Here is a 22,634-nt window from a genome sequence, read left to right as displayed (position 1 = left end):
CCCCTTACTCCCCTCCAGCTTCCCCCTTGCCTGGGTGATGGTTCCGTGGAATAGCTGTGCCATAGTTGACTTAACCATCCCCCTTTCCTGGGCATTCTGCTTCTCCCTATCACTGTGCTGGTGGTGACCTACTTGTCCACAACTCTCTGGGGCCACCCTCACCCACAGTCCAGGCAGTATTTCCCACTGCTCCCCTGACATGTTGCCTGGGTGTCCGAACAGCGCCTCTAACCTAAAATGAACTCACTTCCCCAACCAGCTGGGTCATCTTCTCAATCTCCTCATGCCGGTTGGGCCATCGTCATCCATTCACCCCAGGCTTGGAGCCTTGGCACCGTCTGCTTCTCCTTGGGCCCTGCCACTTCACACATCTTCAGCCCTGCCAGCGCACCCACACTGTCCCCCTCCAGTGTCTCCCCCGCTGGCCGTTTCTGCAGGCCTCCTCACAGTGCAGGTGCTCTTCCTCCCAGCTGAGCAAATGCACTCATTTCTCAGTTTTCTGCTTCCAGTCTCACTTTCCTCCCAGATAACTCAGAAATGTCAGACTTGTGGACCTCCGGCTCCAGACTCATCACCACCCCTTGTACCATCCCAAAGCCATTAGTGCTTCCCTATGTCTTAGATCCATGAGACTATCAGCCGTTTGACCCACACATGCTCCCCTTGCCATGTTCTCCTGCTTCCCCCAAACTCACCTTATGCAGCAGCCTCTCTGTGCTCTACCTGGGGCCTAAGCTGGCCACCTCTGTGCTGTTGCTGCTGCACCCGTCTTTATTTGAAAGGCCTCCCCTCTCCCCCCCAGCCCGCCACATTGGCCCCCTCCACAGCTCACATGTCCTTGACTCCTCCCCTCACCTGCTCAGTTCAAAGCTCTCTTTCCTGCCTGCAACCTCCTGCAATGCTCCATACCTGTGTGCTTCATGGCTCTGCCCCTTTTCACCCATTTTATGTTTACTTGTCTTTCTCTTAGCTCTTCCAAGGGCAGGCATTCTGTCGACTTCCTCTGGGTATTTTCCGAGATGCCTAGTGTGCTACTTTGCAGATAGTAGGTGCTTGGTAAATATTTGAATGAATGAATGCACTCTTGTAACCTACACAAGCGAGTACTACTCGGATTCCAGAACCGTGTCTTCCTCGCCGTGGCTCTGGGTGCCTGCAACTTCTCTTCCCTGCCGCGAGCGTCCGCTTCCCGAGGGCCCCGTCCCTCGGCGCAGGCGTTGCGCCCGCAGCCGTCACCCCATTAAAACTCTCTGATTGATTCACGATCTGCAGGAACGCCGCCACTCTCTGGAGAACAAGGTAAAGAGGCTAGAGACCATGGAGCGTAGAGAAAACAGACTGAAGGATGACATCCAGACAAAGTCCCAACAGATCCAGCAGATGGCTGATAAAATTCTGGTGAGCAGGAGCCAAGGTTGGCAAGTTCAACGATAACAGGTTGCAGAGGGAAGGGGGTCCAAAGAAGAAGCAGCCACCGGCACAGGGGAGGTTGTCGCCGAGCAGGCTAATTAAGAGGAAGTGGTCTTAGCGGATGACACATCAGAGACTAGCATGAGTAACCTTACAGGTTGGACTTTTCAGCACTGGTAACAGATCCGTCAGTATGTTTTTTTTTTTTTTTTTTTTTTTTTGCTCTGTTTGCTACTGCCTGACCTTTAGAAATACGAACATGCACACGCTGTCATCTCCAATACATTTTTACAGGAGGATTTACGTACTCCTATCAGCAGAGTTTTGTATGGCTGTTAACATTGCAAATGCTCATTTAAAAAAAAAGGGGGTAGGGATTCAGGGCTTTAAGACTAACACTCAGATCCTCGCTTTTGCAGAGGAAAGAAGTTAGTCACGCAGAATTGTTTTTCTCTGAGTAGTATTTGTCATGGATCCATGCTCACCCACTCACTTTCTCTGCTACAGTTGGTTATTATTATTATTATTTTCACTTTCCTTAGATGTAGCAGATCTTTTTTTTTTAGGTTTGTAATCACAGTGATTCTGTTTTTGGCTCTGATCAAATTAACTTGATCAAGGAAGGCTTGGGTGGTACTTGCCAACGTGTTGGAAGTTTTGCTCCTGCCAGGGTGGAAGGCAGGTGAACCTTTAAAGGACTCTCCTTGAATTTCAGTCCCGAAATCAAGAATTTGAAGCCACTTTGGGGAGTGTGTTCATAGCCCCTTCCTTCCCTGCCCCTGGGAGAGACTCTGGAGTAGTCGACCATTCCTCTCCACCATAAAAGGGCAAGGTGGTAAGCAGGGTGCTTCCCGCCTCCCTCTCTCTGTCTTTCTCTCTCTGCATCACTTCTGGGAAATGAGTCACCAGCAACTATATGAACTCCAGAATGACCGACTTATAGGCCTATACTAAATACCAAACAAAACCCAATAAAAACCTGACGCTTCAAATCTTTACATCTCTGTCTATATTCATGAGCATATGGGTATTCTTGAACAAATAGATGAAAAGAGAAATCAGTTAAATTGTTTTGCTTTGACACACAGTCTTCATAGATCCGTCTACACACAAAGGCAGATGTGACTGTTAGTCTACTCTCTCTGTTCTCTCGTTCCGTCATCCAAGTTTCTCTTGGCAATTGTCAAGTGTGTGAATTTTACCGTGAGTCAAGTGAATTCCCACCGAGATTCCACCACTGCCGCCTCTTGCTTGGTGCGAACGACGTGGTTAAGTCTCTTGTGGTTGCAAAGTGTTTCTCTGTTTAATGGTGATGTGTTCATTCATTCATTCAACAAATATTTAATGAGCTTCTACTATGTGCCAGGCACTATTCTAGGAGCTGGAAACAGCAGCGAACCACAGTGTTTGCATAACAGGATGGAAGAGTCTGATCCAACACATGTAGAAAAGATAACGTTTTAAAAAATGACAACAACAACAAAAAATGCCAAAATGCGAAGAAGTCAGATTTTAGAATGTCCGCTTTTCCAAAGGTTCATTTGCAATTAAAACGTCGGAGTGTAGAGTTCTGCATTCCTGGATTATATGTTGCAAAGTCCCATTCGCTCATGGATCAGAAATTTGGTCTCAACGTTGTGAATCTCAGATGTCTGAGTTTTCAACCTGTTTTCAGTTTGATTTTCATTCCTGTGCCATCTTAGGAGGACTGAAACTAAGACAATAATCAAGTGATTTCTAACGTAAAGGAAAAGTAGCAGATTTCTTTTTCCAAGTGTGTCTTATGACCTATCCTAGTACCTTTGTGGTTGTGACTTCATTTATCAGAAAGTACCTTTTGTTCAAGAACCTGGTGCTTAGGCTGTTAATAAAGTATCTGGAACAGGAGCAAAGAGGGGTCCTTAATACTGTTACATAATGATGATGCTCAGAAAGTCATCTCAAATGTCATTTGCATTAAAGTATTTGCTATTCTGATAAGAACTTTCAAAACAGATAATTGGGGTTCTCATTATAGCAGAGTCTTTTGCTTTAATAAAAAGACCTCATTTCTGGGGATCCTTTAATATACCTAAAGCCCTTAAAGTATGTTTTTATTACTTAACATCCTATTTACATTCAACTTTTCAAAATGACATCTGTTAGATTGCAGTAGATCTTGTGCACCTGGTTTTAACATTGAATACTTTATTGGCCCCCAAGTCAAAGTCAGTGCTTGCAGACTTCAGAATTTCAAAAGCTTAATCAGTACCATTTCATGTGTGTGTGAATCTGAAAGTATTTTTTCCTCCATTTTGTGGTCATACCCTGTATAATTTCCTCATTCTTCAAATTCTCATAATTATTTCCATTTCAAAGAAAATCTTCAAGATAGTGTGAAGAGATGAAAACTTGGAGTAATGACTTTTGATATTAGTAATTAACTAATGGGTCCAGATTCATAAGAATTAATGTAGATGCAGATAGTTTCACTTAGAGAATATTTCAGTAAGTTGAATGCTGCCTTTTATATGACCAGTTTATAATATGTTGCCAATGAATTGGTATAATTTCCAAATGAATTTTGTTTAAAAGCAGAAATCTTAATAAGAGAATGAAGAGGACTTTACATTTGAGCTGTTTATATTACTCCAAATTCTCTTCCTATCTTCCACATATGTGTACACATATTTATGTCATTTTTTGTCAATTTTATGTTCTGCCTTCTTCCCATTAGTGTTACATCATCTACACATGGTCTCATATGAACATCTCTAGATAGTCACATTCTCCATATTACCAGTCAGTTAAAATAATCATTCAAAAGTCAAAGTGTTTGAATTGTTATATTAGTTTTCCTTCTTAGCTAGGGTTCCTGTCCAATCATTTTATTAATGAGGAAAATATAAAATTTTTTTATCATTAAATAAACAAAGTAAATTGCCATCACTTTTCTTTTGTAAGGCTGTCATTGGAGCAACAGTTGCCTGAGGTTCAAGACAGCGGTCAGGGGCTTTGCACTCTATGGAATTTTGAAATTGTGTTGCCTCGTTACTCTCATTTCTCTAAGCAGAGATTGAAGAGCTGCCTTTGACCTGTCACACTGATAGATTTCTGATCCCAGCCCACCAGCTGTGTGTGTATGAGTGTGAATACTTGGACTTGGAAATCCCAGGGCCAAGGCTCATTGGCGGTTTCCTTCTCCAGAGCCGTAGAGGCTAGTTGTGAGGAAACACATGCCTGTTGTCTCTGGTGCCTGTGCCAAAGCCGTGCTTCCTCTGAATGTCTGACATGCGTTGGCTCTGCCCTTCCTTCACACACCTGACCGTCTCCTCCTTTTTGTCTAGGAGCTGGAGGAGAAGCACAGAGAAGCCCAGGTCTCAGCGCAGCATCTGGAGGTGCACCTGAAACAGAAAGAGCAGCATTATGAAGAAAAAATTAAAGTAAAGACACTTTCTGGTTTTCTCTGCCCTTCCTCCTACAGCACCGCGTAGCTCCTCTCTCCTCCCAGGTGCTTTGGGTCACTTCTTGCTAGAACAAAGGACTGTCTGGGGTAAATGCTGTCCTCAGGCCATGATGGGGGGTTTTATCCATGGAGGGGGTTGGATATCAGAAGTTCAAAAATAGTTTATTTCAAAAAATTTGGTCATCATGTATTTTTAAATATTTAAAGATATCTGTAATATATTAAAATATTTAAAATGTCTTTTATTTTAAAAGTATAAAAATAATAAATCTTTAAAATATTTTTTGACCCACTGTCACTCAGTCCATGATAATTTAGATTTAGACAGATGCATCATTTCTTGGCTTTTAATTTCCTTCTTGCATCTTAGACCTAGATCTTTGTCTTTTATATAAAGTGTATCCTTGAGGACTTTCTTTAGTGGAGATAATGCTGGTGCCAGCCTCTATGTTTTGTGTGTCTGAAAATGTCTCTGTTTCTTCCTAGTTCTTGAAAGATGTTTTGACAGGGCATAGATTTCTAGGTTGGCAGTTATTTCTTATGATACTTTTTGAAAATATCATTCCGTTGATGTGTTTGGCTTTTATTATTGCAGTTGACAGTCAACTGTCAGTCTAACTGTTGCTTTCTTTGAAAGCAATCGTTCTTTTTTCTTTTAAAACTTTGTTTTGTCTTTAATTTTCTGAAGTTTTACTGTGCTAAAACTTCACATGTAGACAGATGTGGAGTTATTTATTTATCCTTCTTGAGATATACTGGACTTTGCTGCTGCTGCTGCTAAGTCGCTTCAGTTGTGTCCGACTCCATGCGACCCCATAGATGGCAGTCCACCAGGCTCCCCCGTCCCTGGAATTCTCCAGGCAAGAACACTGGAGTGGGTTGCCATTTCCTTCTCCAGTGCATGAAAGTGAAAAATGAAAGTGAAGTCGCTCAGTCGTGTCCGACTCTTGGCGACCCCATGGACTGCAGCCCTCCAGGCTCCTCCGTCCATGAGATTTTCCAGGCAAGAGTGCTGGAGTGGGGTGCCATTGCCTTCTCCAATACTGGACTTTGGAATATATTAAAAAAAATTCTGGAAAATTATTGGTCATTATGTCTCAAATATTGCCTCTTCCTCTTCTCTCTTTCCTTCCCTTATGAGAATTTGATTAGGCATGTGTTAGGTTACCACTTGTTTTTTGGTGCTGCATTCTGGTTAAGCTCTAATTGATTTTCCAGTGTACTAATCCTTCCCTGTCTAATCTGCTGCTAAACTCATCCATTGAGTTTTAAATTTCAGTTAGTGTATTTATTGGTTTCTTGTCAGTCTGTTTGGTTCTTTTCCAAGTTTACTAGATTATTTAAGACAAGAACTTTTTATTCCCTGCATTCATTTGAAGCTTATCTTCTGCTTCTTTAAACTCATTAGCATAGTTATTTTTCCATCTATAGCTGATGATTCCAGAATCCGAAGTATCTGAAGGTCTGTTTCTGCTGTTGTTTCTCCTGGTTCTTTTTTATGGTGTCTGTCTTTTTGTGTGCCTGGTCAGCTGCTCATTTTCCTTGGCAAATTAATAATGGGGATTCTTTGAGACCTTGAATGAAAATGTGTGCCCACTTTGCGGGCATCCCTGGGCTTTGACTTCTCTATGTCCTTACCCTTTGAGGCAATTAAAAATGAAGCTCAAGTTTTTTTCAGCAAATGCCTCAAGTTCAAAACAGCTTTCTGCGCTTCTTACCTCTCTGGGTTTCTGCTTTCACTTAGATTTTAGTCTGTAATTTCTTACTCTTTTGCCAATTTTTAGGTACTTTTGGAAAATGTTTTTCATATTCTATCTAGCATTTTAAATCATTTTTCGTAGAAGAGCTGGCTTAAGTAATCCAGTCCACTATATCAAATAGTGAATTAAATTATTTCACTTATTGACATTATTATTTCATTTCAATTTTTAGTAGTAAGTTCGGTGACCAGAAGTGACCACCAGCCTATTTCCTTTTAAAATCACACCATATTTTCATTGTGATTTTGGACCAAGCCTTTAATTATGTCTTATGTTCTTGAGAATCAGACATTGATTGGTCATTACATCTCAAATACTGTTATTTTCCCTTCAAAGTCAGACATTGAAAGAGTCTTTTAATTTTTGTGATGATTGTATTACTGGTTTGTTTGGTATCCTCAAAGAGTTAGCTGTTCCTATTTTGGGGAACAACAAGTATACATACTCAATTAGCATCACTATTCTGGCATCCTCTCTTTCACCCCTGGGGTTACTTTTGGTTATTTTTCATTGAAAGAAATACAAGGAAAGAACCTAGAATGGACCTTGGTTTTAGTGTGAATGCCTGCTTTCATACATTTTCAACTTTATCTGCCAATTTTTGGTTTTAGTTCTTACTGGCTTCTAGACTTTTATCTTTGAAATAAACTATCTTTCAGAAAATTATGAGAATGTTTACAATTGTCCACTGGCACCTTTGCATGATGAAAATAACCTTTGCAAAATTCATTCTGTAATTTGGGTGAGTATATTGACTTTCCTGTCAGAAAGCCATGTTTTATCTTAAATTGATATAAATGGCTACAGTGGAATCTCTGATTTCAAACAAATTCCTTGCTTCCCTCTCAGGCATTGTCTTGTTCATCCTCCTGCCAGTCTAACCCCAGCAAAGCCAGGATGTGTGCCATTTTGATAAAGGCTTGTCCCTTCTGGCTCATACTTCTTTGCGTTGGTATTCATTGCTGCCAAAATGGAGGTCTTATTTATTTTTTTAATATTTATGTTCATTTATTTATTCTTAGTTGTGGCACGTGGGATCTTTTAAGTTGAGGCATGCAACTCTTAGTTGTGGCATGTGGAATCTAGTTCCCTGCTGCTGCTGCTAAGTCGCTTCAGTCGTGTCCGACTGTGCGACCCCATAGACAGCAGCCCACCAGGCTCCCCTGTCCCTGGGATTCTCCAGACAAGAACACTAGTTCCCTGACCAGAGATCAAATCTGGGCACCCTGCATTGGGAGCATGGAGTCTTAACCACTGGACCACCAGGGAAGTCCTTGGGGAGGTCTTATTTTGAACAGAGTCATTCTGAAAGTGGGCTTCATTGCTTTTTACCTCATAAGCAGAAGACTCCTTGTGTAGGCATTATGTGTTCTCTGCTACCTTCTAGGTGGCAAGAACTTGGCTTTATAGATCCTAGAGAATATTAGAGGGAGATTTGTTTTCTTCTTTCTTCCCTCCTGGCTTTATGAAACCATTTCTTTTTAGTCAGCTCTGCTTTGTGGCCCTGTTTTATCCCCTGTAAGGCCATTTTGGTAATAATTGTGATCATACCCCAGATTCGGTCCTTTACTTATTTGTAATTTTAGAATCGCATCCTGACATCCAAGAGAACGGGCGGCTTATCCTCTTGAGGTTCATCCCTCCTCCCATGACCCCGTCCTCTACCTCTTATTCTTTTCTACCAACTTTCACTCTGTTTTATTCATCAGTCAGTTCTCGTTTAAAACTCTCTTTGAAATTGTCCTTTTCTTTCTTTGTCACGCAGGCCCCCTCCCTGCTCACTGGCTCTTTTCAGGGACGATGTCCCCATGAGCTGTGAAGGGCCCTTCACAATAGACAGTGGGAAAGGCAGATTTCAGCTCCCATCTGTGACCCCAATTCTTTGGGCTTTCTTCCCAGTATCAGATGTGGTGTCATTCAGAGAAGCTCAGTGATGAGAAACACAGGGTCAAAGGCTTGGCACGTCATGATGTTGCGTTTCTTCCTCTCACTTTCGCTGGTGGTTTTGGCAGCTCATGGCGCTCTGTGTGTCCCTCGCAGAACGTTAGATCAAGCTGGTGGGTGGTGACACTATTACCGTTTTATTTTCCCTCTTGGGAACACTAGGTGCTTACAGGGGCATTCTCAGCACTGCGAACACATGATTTCTCTTCCCCTGGGAAAGATTTCTCTTTCCAGTGACTTTTTTTTTTTTTTTTTACCCCCAGCTGGATCAGAGGAAAGAGGTCCCCCCACCCCCATGCCGTCTCTTCAGTCTATTGACTCCCCACCTACTTTATCAGTAGGCAGAAGCCTCTTGTCCCTGGTTGTTTCTGAATGTCAGCTTTCCGTGGTCACACAGGTTTCCTCAGCCTTCAGCTTTTTATCCTTCCACTCCCAGTCTGGAGATAACAAGATTATTTCTGTACAAATTAAGAGCAAGCATTGTTCTGAAAACTGCTGGCACATTGACTACTATAATGTTGCCCCTAGGGACTAGCTGCAAATCATAAGATCTTGAGAGAGATCCGCCGCCCCCCCCCCAACTGCCCTCATTCTGGTGTCCACCTGCACTTTGACTATCCCTCTCTGGTCTTTTTGGCCGCTAATTTTAAAATAAATTCTTAGTTCAGGTCCTCTAGTTACTTGCCATTTGATGATCACGCTTGACTTCTTAACCTCATCCTGGCTGATAGATCTCTGCCCTGGAGTTGGGGAAGCGCGGCTTCTCCGGTGCTTTTCCTCTCCTTTCCTACTTTTCTCCGGTACCTCTTGTTAGTCTGCTGGGCTCAGGATGCTATCTTCTCCTTTTGTTTCCCCTCAGGTGTTGGACAATCAGATAAAGAAAGACCTAGCAGACAAGGAGACACTGGAGAACCTGATGCAAAGACACGAAGAGGAGGCCCATGAGAAAGGCAAAATTCTCAGCGAGCAGAAGGCGGTAGGTAGACAGAGTCGCAAAGGCGGTTTTCATGGGAGGGATTGTGAACCATGCCAGAAATCATGGGCTGGAGAAGAGTCCATTTGGTCTGTTTTATCCCGTGGAGTCTGTCACTAACAGAAAGCTCTCTCTACAAGCCCTTCCTCTGGTAAAACGTGGCGGTGGTGGCTTGTGGCCAGTTTTGCCTTTCACACCCTTCTTTAAGAACTCACGCTGACCTGCATCAACTAGAACCGTGACTTTTAAAACATCCCCCCGATAACAACCCTGGTGGCCCTTGGCCGCAACCAGGCATCTTATTTCCTTTTTAATCCCTGTAGGAAGATGTTTTCAGAAACCTGCAGCTTAAAAGATTCCTCTGTTGTGCTTGTTAATCTACTTATTATCTCAGACCCTACTGAGATTTTTCACATCAGAATCTCTAAAGGAGGGTCCTGGGAAGTAATATCTTTAACCAGCAAGCCCCTTCCCTCCCCACCTTTCCCGTCCCGGCCAATTCTTATGATTCGCTAAGTTGGGGAAGCTTTGATGTAGAGAATCTAGGACAGTAAGGGCTGGGTGAGAAGGAATCACTCAGAGAACGACAAGCCCGTGGGTGATAAGAACAGGAACTTGCAGATGCAAGGTTTAGAGGCTCCTGCAGGCTCAGGTCACATGCAGACAACACAGGGATTTAATGAGGCCTGTTGACTTAGGGAATGCCAGGTTCCTCAACAGGTCCTCCTGCATGTGTTTCCTGCAGGTCCCTCAGCTGCTGGGGGGATGTGCAACCTTCGTTGATAAAATGAATGAGTGCCATCGCTGGGGTTGTGAGATCTATGCCCCTCAGGGTGTAAGCTAGTTGAGTCTCTGGTCTGATAGTCCTGCCTTTCAGATGATCCTTCTCCCTGGCCCACGTGGCCTGTGTCATTCTCACTCCAGTGGCACCATCTGTGTGCAAGGTTCCAAAAGATCCCTTGTGTTTCAGATGATCAATGCTATGGATTCCAAGATCAGATCCCTGGAACAGAGGATAGTGGAATTGTCGGAAGCCAATAAACTTGCGGCCAACAGCAGTCTCTTTACCCAGAGGAACATGTAAGTATTCAGATTCTAACTGCGTGCCTGATTCCACTCTGATCCTGCCTCCTGGGGCACAAATTCTGCTCTTCTGTGTGGTGGAGCCGAAGTGGATTTAATGACTCCCATTCTGGGGCCCAACCTCTGTATGCTTAGGAAGCTTTGCCCCCTCTGAAGTCATCTCGCTCTACCCTGTCCTCTCTTTTGAGCTGGGTTTTCTCAAATGCTTCAGATTCCCATCCCATCACAGAGTGTTTTGCTCTCTCTAATGAGTCTATTTATAGCTGGCTTCTGGAGAGCTGCCATCCTTGTTCCCTAGACTTGCATCCTGTAATCAGTTGGAGGTGATCTCCAGTGTGCCCAACTGGGCCATCTAGTTTCTGTTGTGAAGCTGGGCCCTGGGGTGTGAGTTTTAGGGGGTTCAGCAGGTACCATCCTGTGATCCAGAAGCACTTTGGTCTTAATCTTTTCCCCCAAAGAATTACAATCTCCAGGATTTCCACCCCACCTTAGATATGTCCCTTTAGAGACCTTAAACAATCCCATCTTAGTTTAAACCTGCTTGGTAGGCCGCTGTCTGATGATTGAGTCATTCCAGCTTCTAAGCAGCCTGTGGTTAGCAGAAGTGGAAGGAGTATCATTCTTTCTCCTTATGACCCCCTTTTCCCTAGGGCCCATCTCAAAGAGTCATTAGGGTGCTCTTGTACTCAGGAAGCCCTTCCTGCTGTCCTGTACAGACTAGAAAAATAAAAAGGTCTACCAAAAGAGTGAAATGATAGTATCCCTTGACCATACTTAAGTTCATCAAGAAGGGACTCTGAGCAGTGGGGACTGAGTGGGCCCCAGGTCCCCTTGCTGGAGTCATGCACACAAGGCCAGGTCTGGACAGCACTAACCTGGGAACAAGTGTGGTCCACGTAACTGAGACACACCTCTCTCTCTGTTTCTGCCTGTCCTTCCAAGGGGGGACATGCTCACCTCTAACGAGACTGTGATTTTGCTTGGCTCCTCCTGCCACCCCCACCAGGAAGGCCCAGGAAGAGATGATTTCAGAACTTAGGCAACAGAAGTTTTACCTGGAGACGCAAGCTGGGAAATTGGAGGCCCAGAACCGGAAGCTGGAGGAGCAGCTGGAAAAAATAAGCCACCAAGACCACAGTGACAAGAACCGTCTGCTGGAGCTGGAGACCAGGCTAAGGGAGGTAAGAGTGAAGGGTGACCTCCCAAGGGTATTTGTTGGAGCACCAGAGACCCCAGCCAGCCAGGTGTCAAGCTCAAATCAATAGCCATCATGGATGGTGGTGAAGAGTGCAGTCGGGACCACAGAGGTCTGGGTTAGAATTCCACCTCCACTTCTTAGGAGTTTGACAACCTCAGGGCTGCTCCTTTATCAGGTTACTCAAGGATGACGTAAATTGGTGCACCTTCAAATGGGGGCAGAGAGATTCCTCTGTCCTGGTCATGGAGGATCATGTGACCGTGTCCTTGCTTGGAGTTTAGCACATAGTATGGCTTAGTGACAGAGGTTTCGTGGCAGTGGGAGACAAAACGAGAAATCTGAACTTTAGGTTTGTTTGATGGAAAGTGATTGTTTTCAGAGGGATAAAGTAGCTGGGAAGGATAGCCAGGTTTGGGAAGGGAAATCCCACACATTTAGTTGTGAATATTTTGAGGTTGATTTAAGCTATGACTTGACATCACCAACTGTGTATTTATTAAATGCCTGCCATTTGCCAGTTAGTAGCCTGATGGACAGTGGTGACAAGATAGACCCACCCCTGATCTGTGGGGCTGTCAGCCCAGCAGGTTGGCTTCGTAGACACTGGCAGAGACAGAACTGGAACTCAGGAGGGAGGTTGTTCAAAGTGGGACATCCCAACTGGGTGTGATGACAAGGGACTCATATTTGTGATGGAATTCTTCCAAGAGTGTATGATCTCTGTTATGGCAAAGACTGTTAAGCAGACCATCTTTAGTTAAGGACTAAACCATGAGGGAATTCTGAACTTTAAGAATGTCTTCTTTGTTTGTACTGGAGTATTAAGTGAGGCCACTTCTCTGAAGGACCAGGGTTGGCAAGGTGTGGACCCCTCTCTATTAAGACCACCTGGCCTTTGTGTTGAAATGCAGATTCCTGGGTAGCTTCCTCCCTCAGATTTTTTAATTGAATTGAGTTGAGCAGTGAGGGGATGAGGAGCAGGGATTTGCATTCTTAACAAGCACCCTGGGTGATGCTTATGCTTCCGGAGTTTGAGGACCATTGTTCTTGGTTGTCCAGAAGCCTTAGGCAGTGGTTTTACTTTTCTTATCCAGGCTATATTTTTACTCTTCAGTAAGTTTAACCACACTTCCCTGTAGCGTCAGCCTTAGCAGTGTGAGTGTAAATAACTCAGATTTCTCTGAGCGTGGGAACATTGGCTAACTGTCTTTCGCTTTCCCTTCTCATAAGTGTCTCTCTTCTGTGTCTGCCCTGCAGCTGTTGTTCCACTGGGCGTTAATCTAACCCAGGGAGGGTGTGTTGCTTTATTTTTGAATCTGTATAGCTAGCCCCACAAAGGGTGGTGTGAGAAATATAGGACACTTCCAGAGAGGTTCAGGGCTGTATGTACTCTAGGGGAGTCTGGAGTTTAACTTTATTGATTTATTTTTAAAATTTTTATGGGATGATTTTTATAGTTGCTTTACAGTGTTGTTGTATTAGTTTCTGCTGTGCAACAGAGTGAGTCAGTTATACATATATCAACTCTTTTGTGTTCTTTTCCCATATATATCATTACCGAGTATTGAGTAGAGTTCCCTGTGCTTTACAGTGGGCCCTTATTAGTTACCTGTTTTACATATAGTAGTGGGTATATGTCAATCCCAATCTCACACTTTATCCCTCCCCCATTCCCCCTGTTAACCATAACTTTGTTTTCTACATCTGTGAGTCTGTTTCAGTTCTGTCAATAAGTTCACTTGTACCTTTTTTTTTTTAGATTCCACATGTAAGTGATATCATACGATATTTGTCTTTCTCTGACTTCACTCAGTATGACAATCTTAAGTCCCTCCATGTTGCTGCAGATGGTGTTATTTCATTCCTTTTTATGGGTGACTAGTACTCCAATGTGTATATGTACCACGTCTTGTTTATCCATTTCTCTGTCGATGGACGTTTAGCTTGCTTCCACGTCCTGGCTATTGTAAACAGTGCTGCAGTGGGTTGCATGTATCTTTTCAAATTACGGCTTTCTCTGGATATATGCTGAGGAGAGGGATGCGGGATCATATGGTAGCTCTGCTTTTAGTTTTTTAAGGAACTGCCGTACTGTTCCCTATGGTGACTGTATCATCAAAATCCTATTGGTTCTCTGGGTTGCATCTCTTGTCTTTCTCCTCTTCATGCCTATGACCTCTTAGACTTGGGTTTTACCTTTCCCAAGGAGCCCTCTCCAACCCCCTGGACCTAGATGGGATGTCTCCTTTGGGTCCCCATGGCCTTTCATGATTAGCTTATTCCCTGTGTACCCCTTGGCTGTCTTCATTAAACAGCAAGCTCTCAAACAGCAGCATGCATCTCTTATTTGCTTGGTGTCCCATGTCCAGCACAGGGTCTGGTCCTTAGAACAGCTTATCACGTTGGTTATGTCAGCAGATGTGCCAGGGTCTTCCACATCTCCACGCCTTGGATGTCTTGCTTCCTTTGCTTGGAGTTTTCTTTCTCTTCTTATCTGCTTGTTTGGCTCCTGGGATTCTTCAGTACACAGATCCACAATTACCTTCTCTCCCTCTCTGCTGTGTTCCCACATTTCTGCATGTCTGGACCATTGCACTTGATCACAGTGTATGGCGATGGTTGGTTTTTAGTTTTTCTCCCCAACTTGAAGGCAGAGACTGTTTCATCTCTGTATTTCTTTATATATAGAATTTGCCAAGTAAGTATTTCTTGAATAGATGAAAGTTTGAGTAGATAGATGAGTAGACGGAGGGAGGAATGATTAGTTCACAGTGTGACCTTAATTCAGGTTACCTGATGAGAACAAATCAGAACAAGAATATTTAAAATAAGTAGAATGCAGTCTGTTGTTCCACTTGTAATCCCATTGTAAAGATGTCCTTATTACCGTCAAGGTGTTATTTATGTTTTTTCTTGTTGTTCAGTCGCTAAGTTGTGTCTGACTCTTTGGAACCCCAGCACGCCAGGCTCCTCTGTCCCACACCGTCTCCTGGAGTTTGCTCAAAATCATGTCCATTTGATTGGTGATGCTATCTAACCATCTCTTCCTCTGTCATTGTCTTTTCCTTTTGCCTTCAGTCTTTCCCAGCATCAGGGTCTTTTTCAGTGAGTTGGCTCTTCTCGTTAGTTGGCCAAAGTATTGGAGCTTCAGCTTCAACATCAGTCCTTTCAGTGAATATTCCAGGTTGATTTTCTTTAGGGTTGACTGGAATTGATCTCCTTGAAGTCCAAGGAACTTTCAAAAATCTTCTCCAGCACCACGGTTTGAAGGCATTAATTTTTCAGTGCTCAGCCTTCTTTATGGTCCAACTCTCACATCCATATATGACTACTGGAAAAACCATAGCTTTGACTATACGGACTTTTGTCAGCAAAGTGATGTCTTTGCTTTTTAATATGCTGTCTATGTTTGTCATAGTTTTCCTTCCAAGGAGCAAGTGTCTTTTAATTTCATGGCTGCAGTCATCGTCCACAGTGATTTGGGGGCCCCCAAAAGAATATCTGTCACTGTTTCCACTTTTTCCCCTTCTATTTGCCATGAAGTGATGGGACTAGATGTCATGATCTTAATTTTCTAATGTTGAGTTTCAAACCAGCTTTTTCACTCTGCTCTTTCACCTTCATCAAGAAGCTTTTTAGTTCCTCTTCACTTTCTGCCTTAAGAGTGGTATCATCTGCATATCTGAGGTTGTTTATATTTATCCTGGCAGTCTTGATTCCAGCTTGTGAATCATCCAGCCTGGTATTTCTCACAATGTATTCTGCATGTAAGTTAAATAAGCCGGGTGACAATATATAGCCTTATTGTACTCCTTTCCCAATTTTGAACCAATTGTTCCATGACCAGTTCTGTTGATTTATGTTCACTTTTAAATATTTTTCTAATGATAATAATAATTTTCTTAGGAGATTCTTGCTGTGTGGTTTTTTTAGAAGCTTTCTCAAGCACTGTAATAAAGGAAAGGAAGGGATGCTCTGTATATATGTTATATATACTCTTACGTGTTCTCACTCCCGTTAATTTTTGAGACTCATCAAAACCAGAGCTGTTTTATTCCATTTTTTTTTCCTTCTCAGTTGAGTGCTGAGAATTTGATTCCATGACCAGATTTAAGATGCAGGTTGTGTTTTGGCTTTCTCTTCTGTTAAGGTCAACAAGTCTCTCTGTGTGTGTCTCAGGTCAGTCTAGAGCACGAAGAGCAGAAACTGGAGCTCAAACGCCAGCTCACAGAGCTGCAGCTCTCCCTGCAGGAGCGTGAATCCCAGCTGACAGCCCTGCAGGCAGCACGGGCGGCCCTGGAGAGCCAGCTCCGCCAGGCCAAGACGGAGCTGGAAGAGACTACAGCAGAAGCAGAAGAAGAGATCCAGGCGCTTACGGTAGGATGTGTGTGGAGCTGAGGATAGTTGCTCACTTTTAACGGTGCCAAGAGAGGAAAAAACAAGCCAGAGAAATGCTTAATAGGCAGAAAGTTGACTTATGTAGGCCGCTTCTTTTTTGGCACTGGTATACTAGATCAACTGAGCTTTCCTAAGGATCTTGAAAGGTTCCACCTGTATTTTTATATTTCCTTCTTTATAAAATCATCACTATATCTTAAATTTCTGTTTAACCAAAGTCTATTTACCTGGGTCTTCTATTTAGTTTTCAATAGTCATTAAAAAAAAAAAAATCTTATATATTATAGTAGTCTTTCTACCATATTTCTATTTTTGTTTTGATTAACCTCATTTGTATTCCTTTTTTGTTCCCCTCAACCTTTAGATTCTGTTTTGAATCTTATTATGTATTTGATAGATTCTGGATGGAAACGATTCTAATGAATGAGAAATTGTTTCTGTAAAAGGGACTTGGCTTCTCTGCTCTTTCTGAGAGACTGATTTGCTCACATGAAGAGGGTTCTCAGGAGATAGATCTTTGGTGGTGGGTGGTCCCTGGATCTAGACCTTAGTTCTTTCTGCAAGTCTCAAAATGTACTTTGTTTGGCCATTTCCACAATTGATTTTTCTCATAGAGTCTGACCTCAGCTAACAAGACTGATAAGAATTTTACATATGAAATGCCAACTTCCAAGCTTTGCAGAGGGAAATATATCCATCTAGTTGACCAGGATACCCTGGGTGGCTAATGTTCACCCTTTTCCCCTTCAGTGAAACCTAGTCATAAATCCCTTTTCTCTTGGAAGGCTGCTTGGTGGATCTGGGCATAGAGAGCTGAATGAGTTTAATGGCTGGTATCAATCAAGTGCATACATTTCTAATGGTAACATATTGTTCTTGCCAAGCGGATGGTCACACTGATGCCTGCTGGTCAGGATACCCTCTTCTGTGGGCAGGGCACAATGCAGCTGATTGGGTTCAGTGCCTTTTTCAATACCTAAGTGAGTATGTTATTCATTCTGATTCATTTTTGGATGCTGTCCCCATCTCTGTCAGTGAGCATCTCTAAAGCATCTTTCAGAGTAGGATTACCTTCTGCAGATGATCATGGACTTTTGTTGCTTATGATTTACCCTGTTTAAAAGAATGTATGTATATGTGTGTAAAAAATATATATATACATATATATATATTTTCTTTTAAGTAATTTTCTTCTTAGACGTTATCTCCCACTGTTGGGTTTGGGGACCAAATTGGGAACATGATCTGAGAGTTCCAGGGTCCTTATGGACCGGTCCAGGATACAGGGGTTTCCAGGATTTGGGGAACGCAGAGTAACTCCTTAGTAGAAGTTGCTTGAGCATCCTAGCTTTTCCAGGACTTCAGCCAAGTTCAGATATTGGTTGCAACCTTAGTTTCTGTTGTTTTCTTTATGAAAACACTCATTAAATGATGCCACATGCCACCAATATTTTGTTTAAAGAAATTAGTTATAGTATCTATTTATACTCTGCCTTGTTTCAAAAATGGGTTGGAAACAGTTTGGAAAGATACAAAACAGTATAACAGGATAGAATAAGAAAAGTCTGAGAGAAAGGAAATCACAGAAGGAAAAAAAAAGAGGTAAGAATGAAATGAATATATATGGCAAGAAGGCTTATATGCTTTCTGGAGTGGGATGAATGGAAAAAGAGACAGCCAGAAAGCATTTCTTAGCTGCTAAACAAGACACCTAAAATCCAGCCACTATTATATTTAATGCTTTGTATATTAATATGCCACCCTCCCCACCCCCAGCCCCAACCACAAACCACCCTAGCTCTGAAAGGAGGAGACATTAGTCATTTAATCCATACTTGATGAGCCCTGTGTGCTTAGCGCTATGTCTTTAGCTTTTTCTCCCCAGGGGACTGGCCTGTAGTCCCTCAAATCCTATTAGTCAGGAGCAGAGGAGAAGGACACGTTTATCTCTACTCTGTTGGAACTGGGAAGGATCTCGTAGCTGTGCGTCTTACCCTGCCTGTTTGGAAGCAGAAGGGTATGTTTGCATTGCTATTGTTTATTTGTGGGGAGATTAGTCTTTCAGTCCTGCCTTGCTGCCGGTTGGAAAGCACTGTGTCTAATGGCTGCAGGACGCCTGCACAGCAGCAAGTCACGACTTAATTTAGTCAGATGAGATCACTGCCTGAGAGCATCTTCTTAAAAAAAAAAAAAAATGAACTTTCCTAAGTCTGGAAACTGGGGCTGTACAGTTCTCACAGATGAAGATCCCTTGGAAAATTGGGCTTGTTCACAACGATGGCAGGAAAGTGCCTTTGGTCCACGGCTATTTGTAAACGCATCATGCAGGAATCCAAACCCCAAATCGGTTTGCTTCAGTTCAGTCTGAAGGCTATGGGTTTTTTTCTCTCCCCTCCACTTGATTATGTCCCATAAACCTGGTTATGGACCACAGGTGGCTGTCGCCTGAATGGCTTTGTTGAATTTGTCCTCAAGTATATGTTTTCTGAGAGAGAAAATGATCACAGATGCAGCACCCTCCCCCTCCCTGTCTCATTGTTCCAGCCCAAGTTCAGACCCACTGTCAGCATCAATCAAATTCAATCAGCTGCGTCCAAAGTGATCTTCTAGGTAGTTTGTGTGCTTGACAGCAGGCTGTTTTATCAAGAAAAGGGAATAGTCAAATGGGCTCTTACTGCTCTAAGAGTTGGCCACTTTCTCACCTGGGAGGGGAGCAGTTACCCCCTCTGGCCTCTGTCCCTGGGCCAAGTTAGATGGAACACAGTTAAATGGGAGCTCACCCTTGATGAAGTTTGGCAGGGGGGGCAGCCATCTTCCTAGATTTTATTTTTTTCTCCCACTCACCTTCCCTAGACTTCCTTGGTAGCTCAGCTGGTAAAGAATCTTCCTGCTATGGAGAAGACGCCCGTTTGATTCCTGGGTTGGGAAGATCCCCTGGAGGAGGGCATGACAACCCACTCCAGTATTCTTGCCTGGAGAATTCCATGGACAGAGGAGACTGGCAGGCTACAGTTCCTGGGGTCAAAAAGAGTTGGACATAGCTGAGCAACTTTCACTTTCACCTTTTCCCCACCATGTCAATTGCATTTGCATTAAAATTCACTGGCCATTTAAAGCTAAGATTGAGTCAAGGTACAGACCAACAGGAGAGTCAAATTTATACAAAAAGCCATGCTTTTAAGATGCTTCATTGGTTATTGGGGAAAGAGAGAATTTTTCCACCTGGAACTGAAATGTAAGACTCCATGTAATCCCTTTGTGGGAGAGAATTTGAGCGTGTGCACACATCGTTGCATGCAGACACATGATGTGATGGGGATGTTACTCTGAATAGAGGAGCAGCATGGGCTCTGTGTCCACTGGCATGGCCCAGTGAGCAAGCTTCATGTCTGTCCTCACGCTCTTTTACTGATTTGGCTACATGACTTATGCTGAATAATAGAGACACTCAAGAAAGGGATCCTCCCAACACAGTGTGATGGTGGCATCCCAGGATTATCCTCTTTGATTTCTTAAAATCATTAGTCAATGCATGCTCTTTTTCTCTTTTACATAACTGTCAATCATTGAATTGAATTAGTAAGCCATGGGCATGATAGGCAAGGCAAGATGTGAACTTGGGTCACTTAAGGTGACAGTCTTGCTTGGTCCCTGCCTTCCCAAAGAACGGGGTGGATGTGTGAAACCCGTGTTGTAGGATCCTGACCGTGGATCCCAGAAGACAGTCAGACCTCTAAACATGAGTTTCCTTTTTCACAGCTCTGTGGGTATTTTCTCTCTTCAAGGCTGCATAATAATTCTCTTTTCTTCATTCCTCTTGTAACTTTCCTTAAAGTTAAAGAAGATATAAGCCCTGCCCAAAGTGAGTACCTCTCTGATTTCCAGGCTTCAGTCTGTCCATTCTGCCTCTTGCCACTCAACCCCTAGATCAGTGGGTCTCAAGTTGGGGTCTGTGGCTCCATGGGGGTCCTCAAGTTCAGATTATTTTCATAATACTAAGCTGTCTTGTGGCATTTTTCATTGTGTTAACATTTGCACCAATGGTACAAAGTCAGTACTTTTATTTTAAATACTAAAGATATGCTTTAATTTCTAATGTGGTAAATATAGGTATAACTTACATAAACAAAAGCCCTTTGGGGTCCTCAGTAGTTTTTAAGGGTATAAGTCCTTATTCCCTGTAACTCCTAATATCTAATTAACATGGATATTTTATTGAGAGAATTCAAAGCTTGTCTTACGTATTTTATTACCTTCATATATACTATTGTGTGACCTTTTGCTTTTTTATGCATTTTACAACTTATTTCAAAGAAACATAAAACATGTTTCTTGCTGTTTTTAAACTCAGATCAGTTCGCTGTTTGTTACAGTACTTCCAGCAGTCACAACAGTGTTGGTTCTACATCTTGTGTTTATATTTCAGTTAATAATAAAAAGTCATAAAGATGGTAGTTCCCTATACTGTAACCTCAGGGAAGATTGCTGTGTCACATTTTGATGTGTCAAAATGATGCAAAGGCCTCATAATGGTAAATTGTAATAGAATTATTAGTGATTGGAATTTCAGACTACTGTAGAGCAGTTAAACAAGTTTTTAATGATGCGGTGTTATTTGGAAACTTTGCAGTTAGTCAAAAAGTGGAACAGGAACAGGGCTTCTGTTCCTCAGTCTAGTCTAGAGAGCTTTTTTTTTTTTTTTTTAATGATCACTGCTTAGGCTTTGAAGAAGTTAACTCTACCTTTCTTTAGCTTCTTGTTTCTATCTTTGAGAGATATTACACCAAATAGTCATTTAGAGTGGAAGTTGGTAAGCTACAGCCAGTGGGCTAAATTTAGAATGCTTCCTGTTTTCTGCGAATAAAGTTTTTTTAACACACAATCATGCCTATTTGTGTACATATCGTCTGTGGGTACCTTTGTGCTATGAGAGCAGAGTTGAATAGTTGTGACAAAGACTGAATGGCCTTCAAAACCAAAAGTAATTACTATCTGGTTCTTAAAAGAAAAAAAGTTGTTCACTCCTGTTAACTCCTAGGGTTTACTAACTTAAGGGTGGTATTTCTTCCTCTAGGATACCCACAGATGAGATTCACAAGTAGTACAAATAGCCATGTTTCTACTTTGGATAAATAGTAGTCTTGCCTTTTTAAGTTAATAAATCTTGTATCGTTGCTGGGAAAAAAGCTGAGTTTTGGGGAAAAGTTATAATCTTTTAAATTAGTTGATGAAAAAAATTGTTTGAGAAGCTGATTCTAAGTGATAACTCTTGATTTAAAATGTGTAAGTCTGCAGTTGCTGGTTTTTGTTTTACCATGTTTCTAGTCCTCTTTTATTTTATGTAAATTTAAGACTCTGTCATCTTCTGCCTAAATTTCCTTTAACATTTCTTGTAGTATAGGTTTACAGGTGGCAAATTCCTTTAGCTTTGGTATGTCTGAAAAGGTCTTTATTTCACCTTCATTTTTAAAATAAGTTTTTATTTATTTTATTTTTGGCTGCACTGGGGCTTTCTCTAGTTGCAGCGAGCTGAGGGCTGCTCTCTAGTTGCAGTGCATGGGCTTCTCACTGCAGTGGCTTCTTTTATTGTGGAGCATGGGGTCTGGGGTGCATGGGCTTCAGTAATTGTGGTGCAAGAGCTTAACTGCCTCATGGCATGTGGGATCCTTCAGGACCAGAGATCAAACTTGTGTCCCTTGCATTGACAGGAAGATTCTTAACCACTGAACCACCAAGGAAACCCTCATCTTCATTTTTGACATTTTTGAAAGATATTTTTGCTGGCTATAGAATTCTAGGTTGACAGGTTTTTGTTTTCCTTTCAGTAAAGATGTTGTTCCACTCACTGTCTTCTAGCTTCCTTCCTGCCAAACCTCCCCAACCTCAATGTGAAAAATCTTTGTTCTCTTAGTTTCTCGTAAGTAACTTGTCTTTTTTTCTGGTTGGTTTTAGGCTTTTTCTCTTTATTACTGGTTTTAAACAGTTTGATTATGATATGATTTATTCCTTTCATGTTTACTCCATTTATTCCATTCCTTTCATTTATTCATTTCATGCAAGCTTAATTCCTTTCATGTTTCCTGTGCTTAGGGATCATTTAGGCTTTTTCATCCGTGGATTTATTTTTTCATTGACTTTGGAAAATTTGTGGCCATTATTTCTTCAGATATTTTTTTTGGTCTCACCTCTGTACTCCTTCAGGGGTTCTGAGTACATGTATATCAGGCTCCTTGGAGTTATCTCACAGCTCATTGATGCTGTATTAATTTTTTTAAGTCTTTTTTTTTTTCCTTTATGTATTTAATTTTGGATAGTCTCTGTTGCTCTGTCTACAAAGTTCACTAATCTTTTTTTCTGCAGCATCTAATCTAGTCTTTTGTTGTTATTTAGTTGCTAAGTCATACCTGACTGTTTTGCAACCCC

The 22,634-nt window shown here is 42.3% G+C and overlaps 1 protein-coding gene across 7 annotated transcripts in view; it reads left to right on the top strand.

The window, feature by feature from the left end:
* The window catches only part of CIT (citron rho-interacting serine/threonine kinase), a 175,653-nt gene that overhangs the window by 107,073 nt on the left and 45,946 nt on the right, over positions 1-22,634 (top strand). For 5 of the 7 annotated variants that reach the window (XM_044930173.2, XM_044930174.2, XM_044930172.2 and 2 more), the window contains exons 18-23: positions 1,273-1,398; positions 4,737-4,832; positions 9,419-9,535; positions 10,503-10,612; positions 11,622-11,796; positions 15,993-16,190. In XM_044930173.2, the coding sequence (XP_044786108.1) occupies positions 1,273-1,398; positions 4,737-4,832; positions 9,419-9,535; positions 10,503-10,612; positions 11,622-11,796; positions 15,993-16,190 (822 nt within the window). The remainder of the gene's footprint in view (positions 1-1,272; positions 1,399-4,736; positions 4,833-9,418; positions 9,536-10,502; positions 10,613-11,621; positions 11,797-15,992; positions 16,191-22,634) is intronic. The other 2 variants (XM_044930176.2, XM_044930175.2) reach the window with 1 other exon arrangement.

The sequence above is a fragment of the Bubalus bubalis genome, chromosome 17 (assembly GCF_019923935.1).
Source record: "Bubalus bubalis isolate 160015118507 breed Murrah chromosome 17, NDDB_SH_1, whole genome shotgun sequence".
NCBI lineage: Eukaryota > Metazoa > Chordata > Mammalia > Artiodactyla > Bovidae > Bubalus > Bubalus bubalis.
The sequence above is the reverse complement of the archived record's forward strand: the minus strand, read 5'-3'. Positions and strand labels throughout refer to the sequence as shown.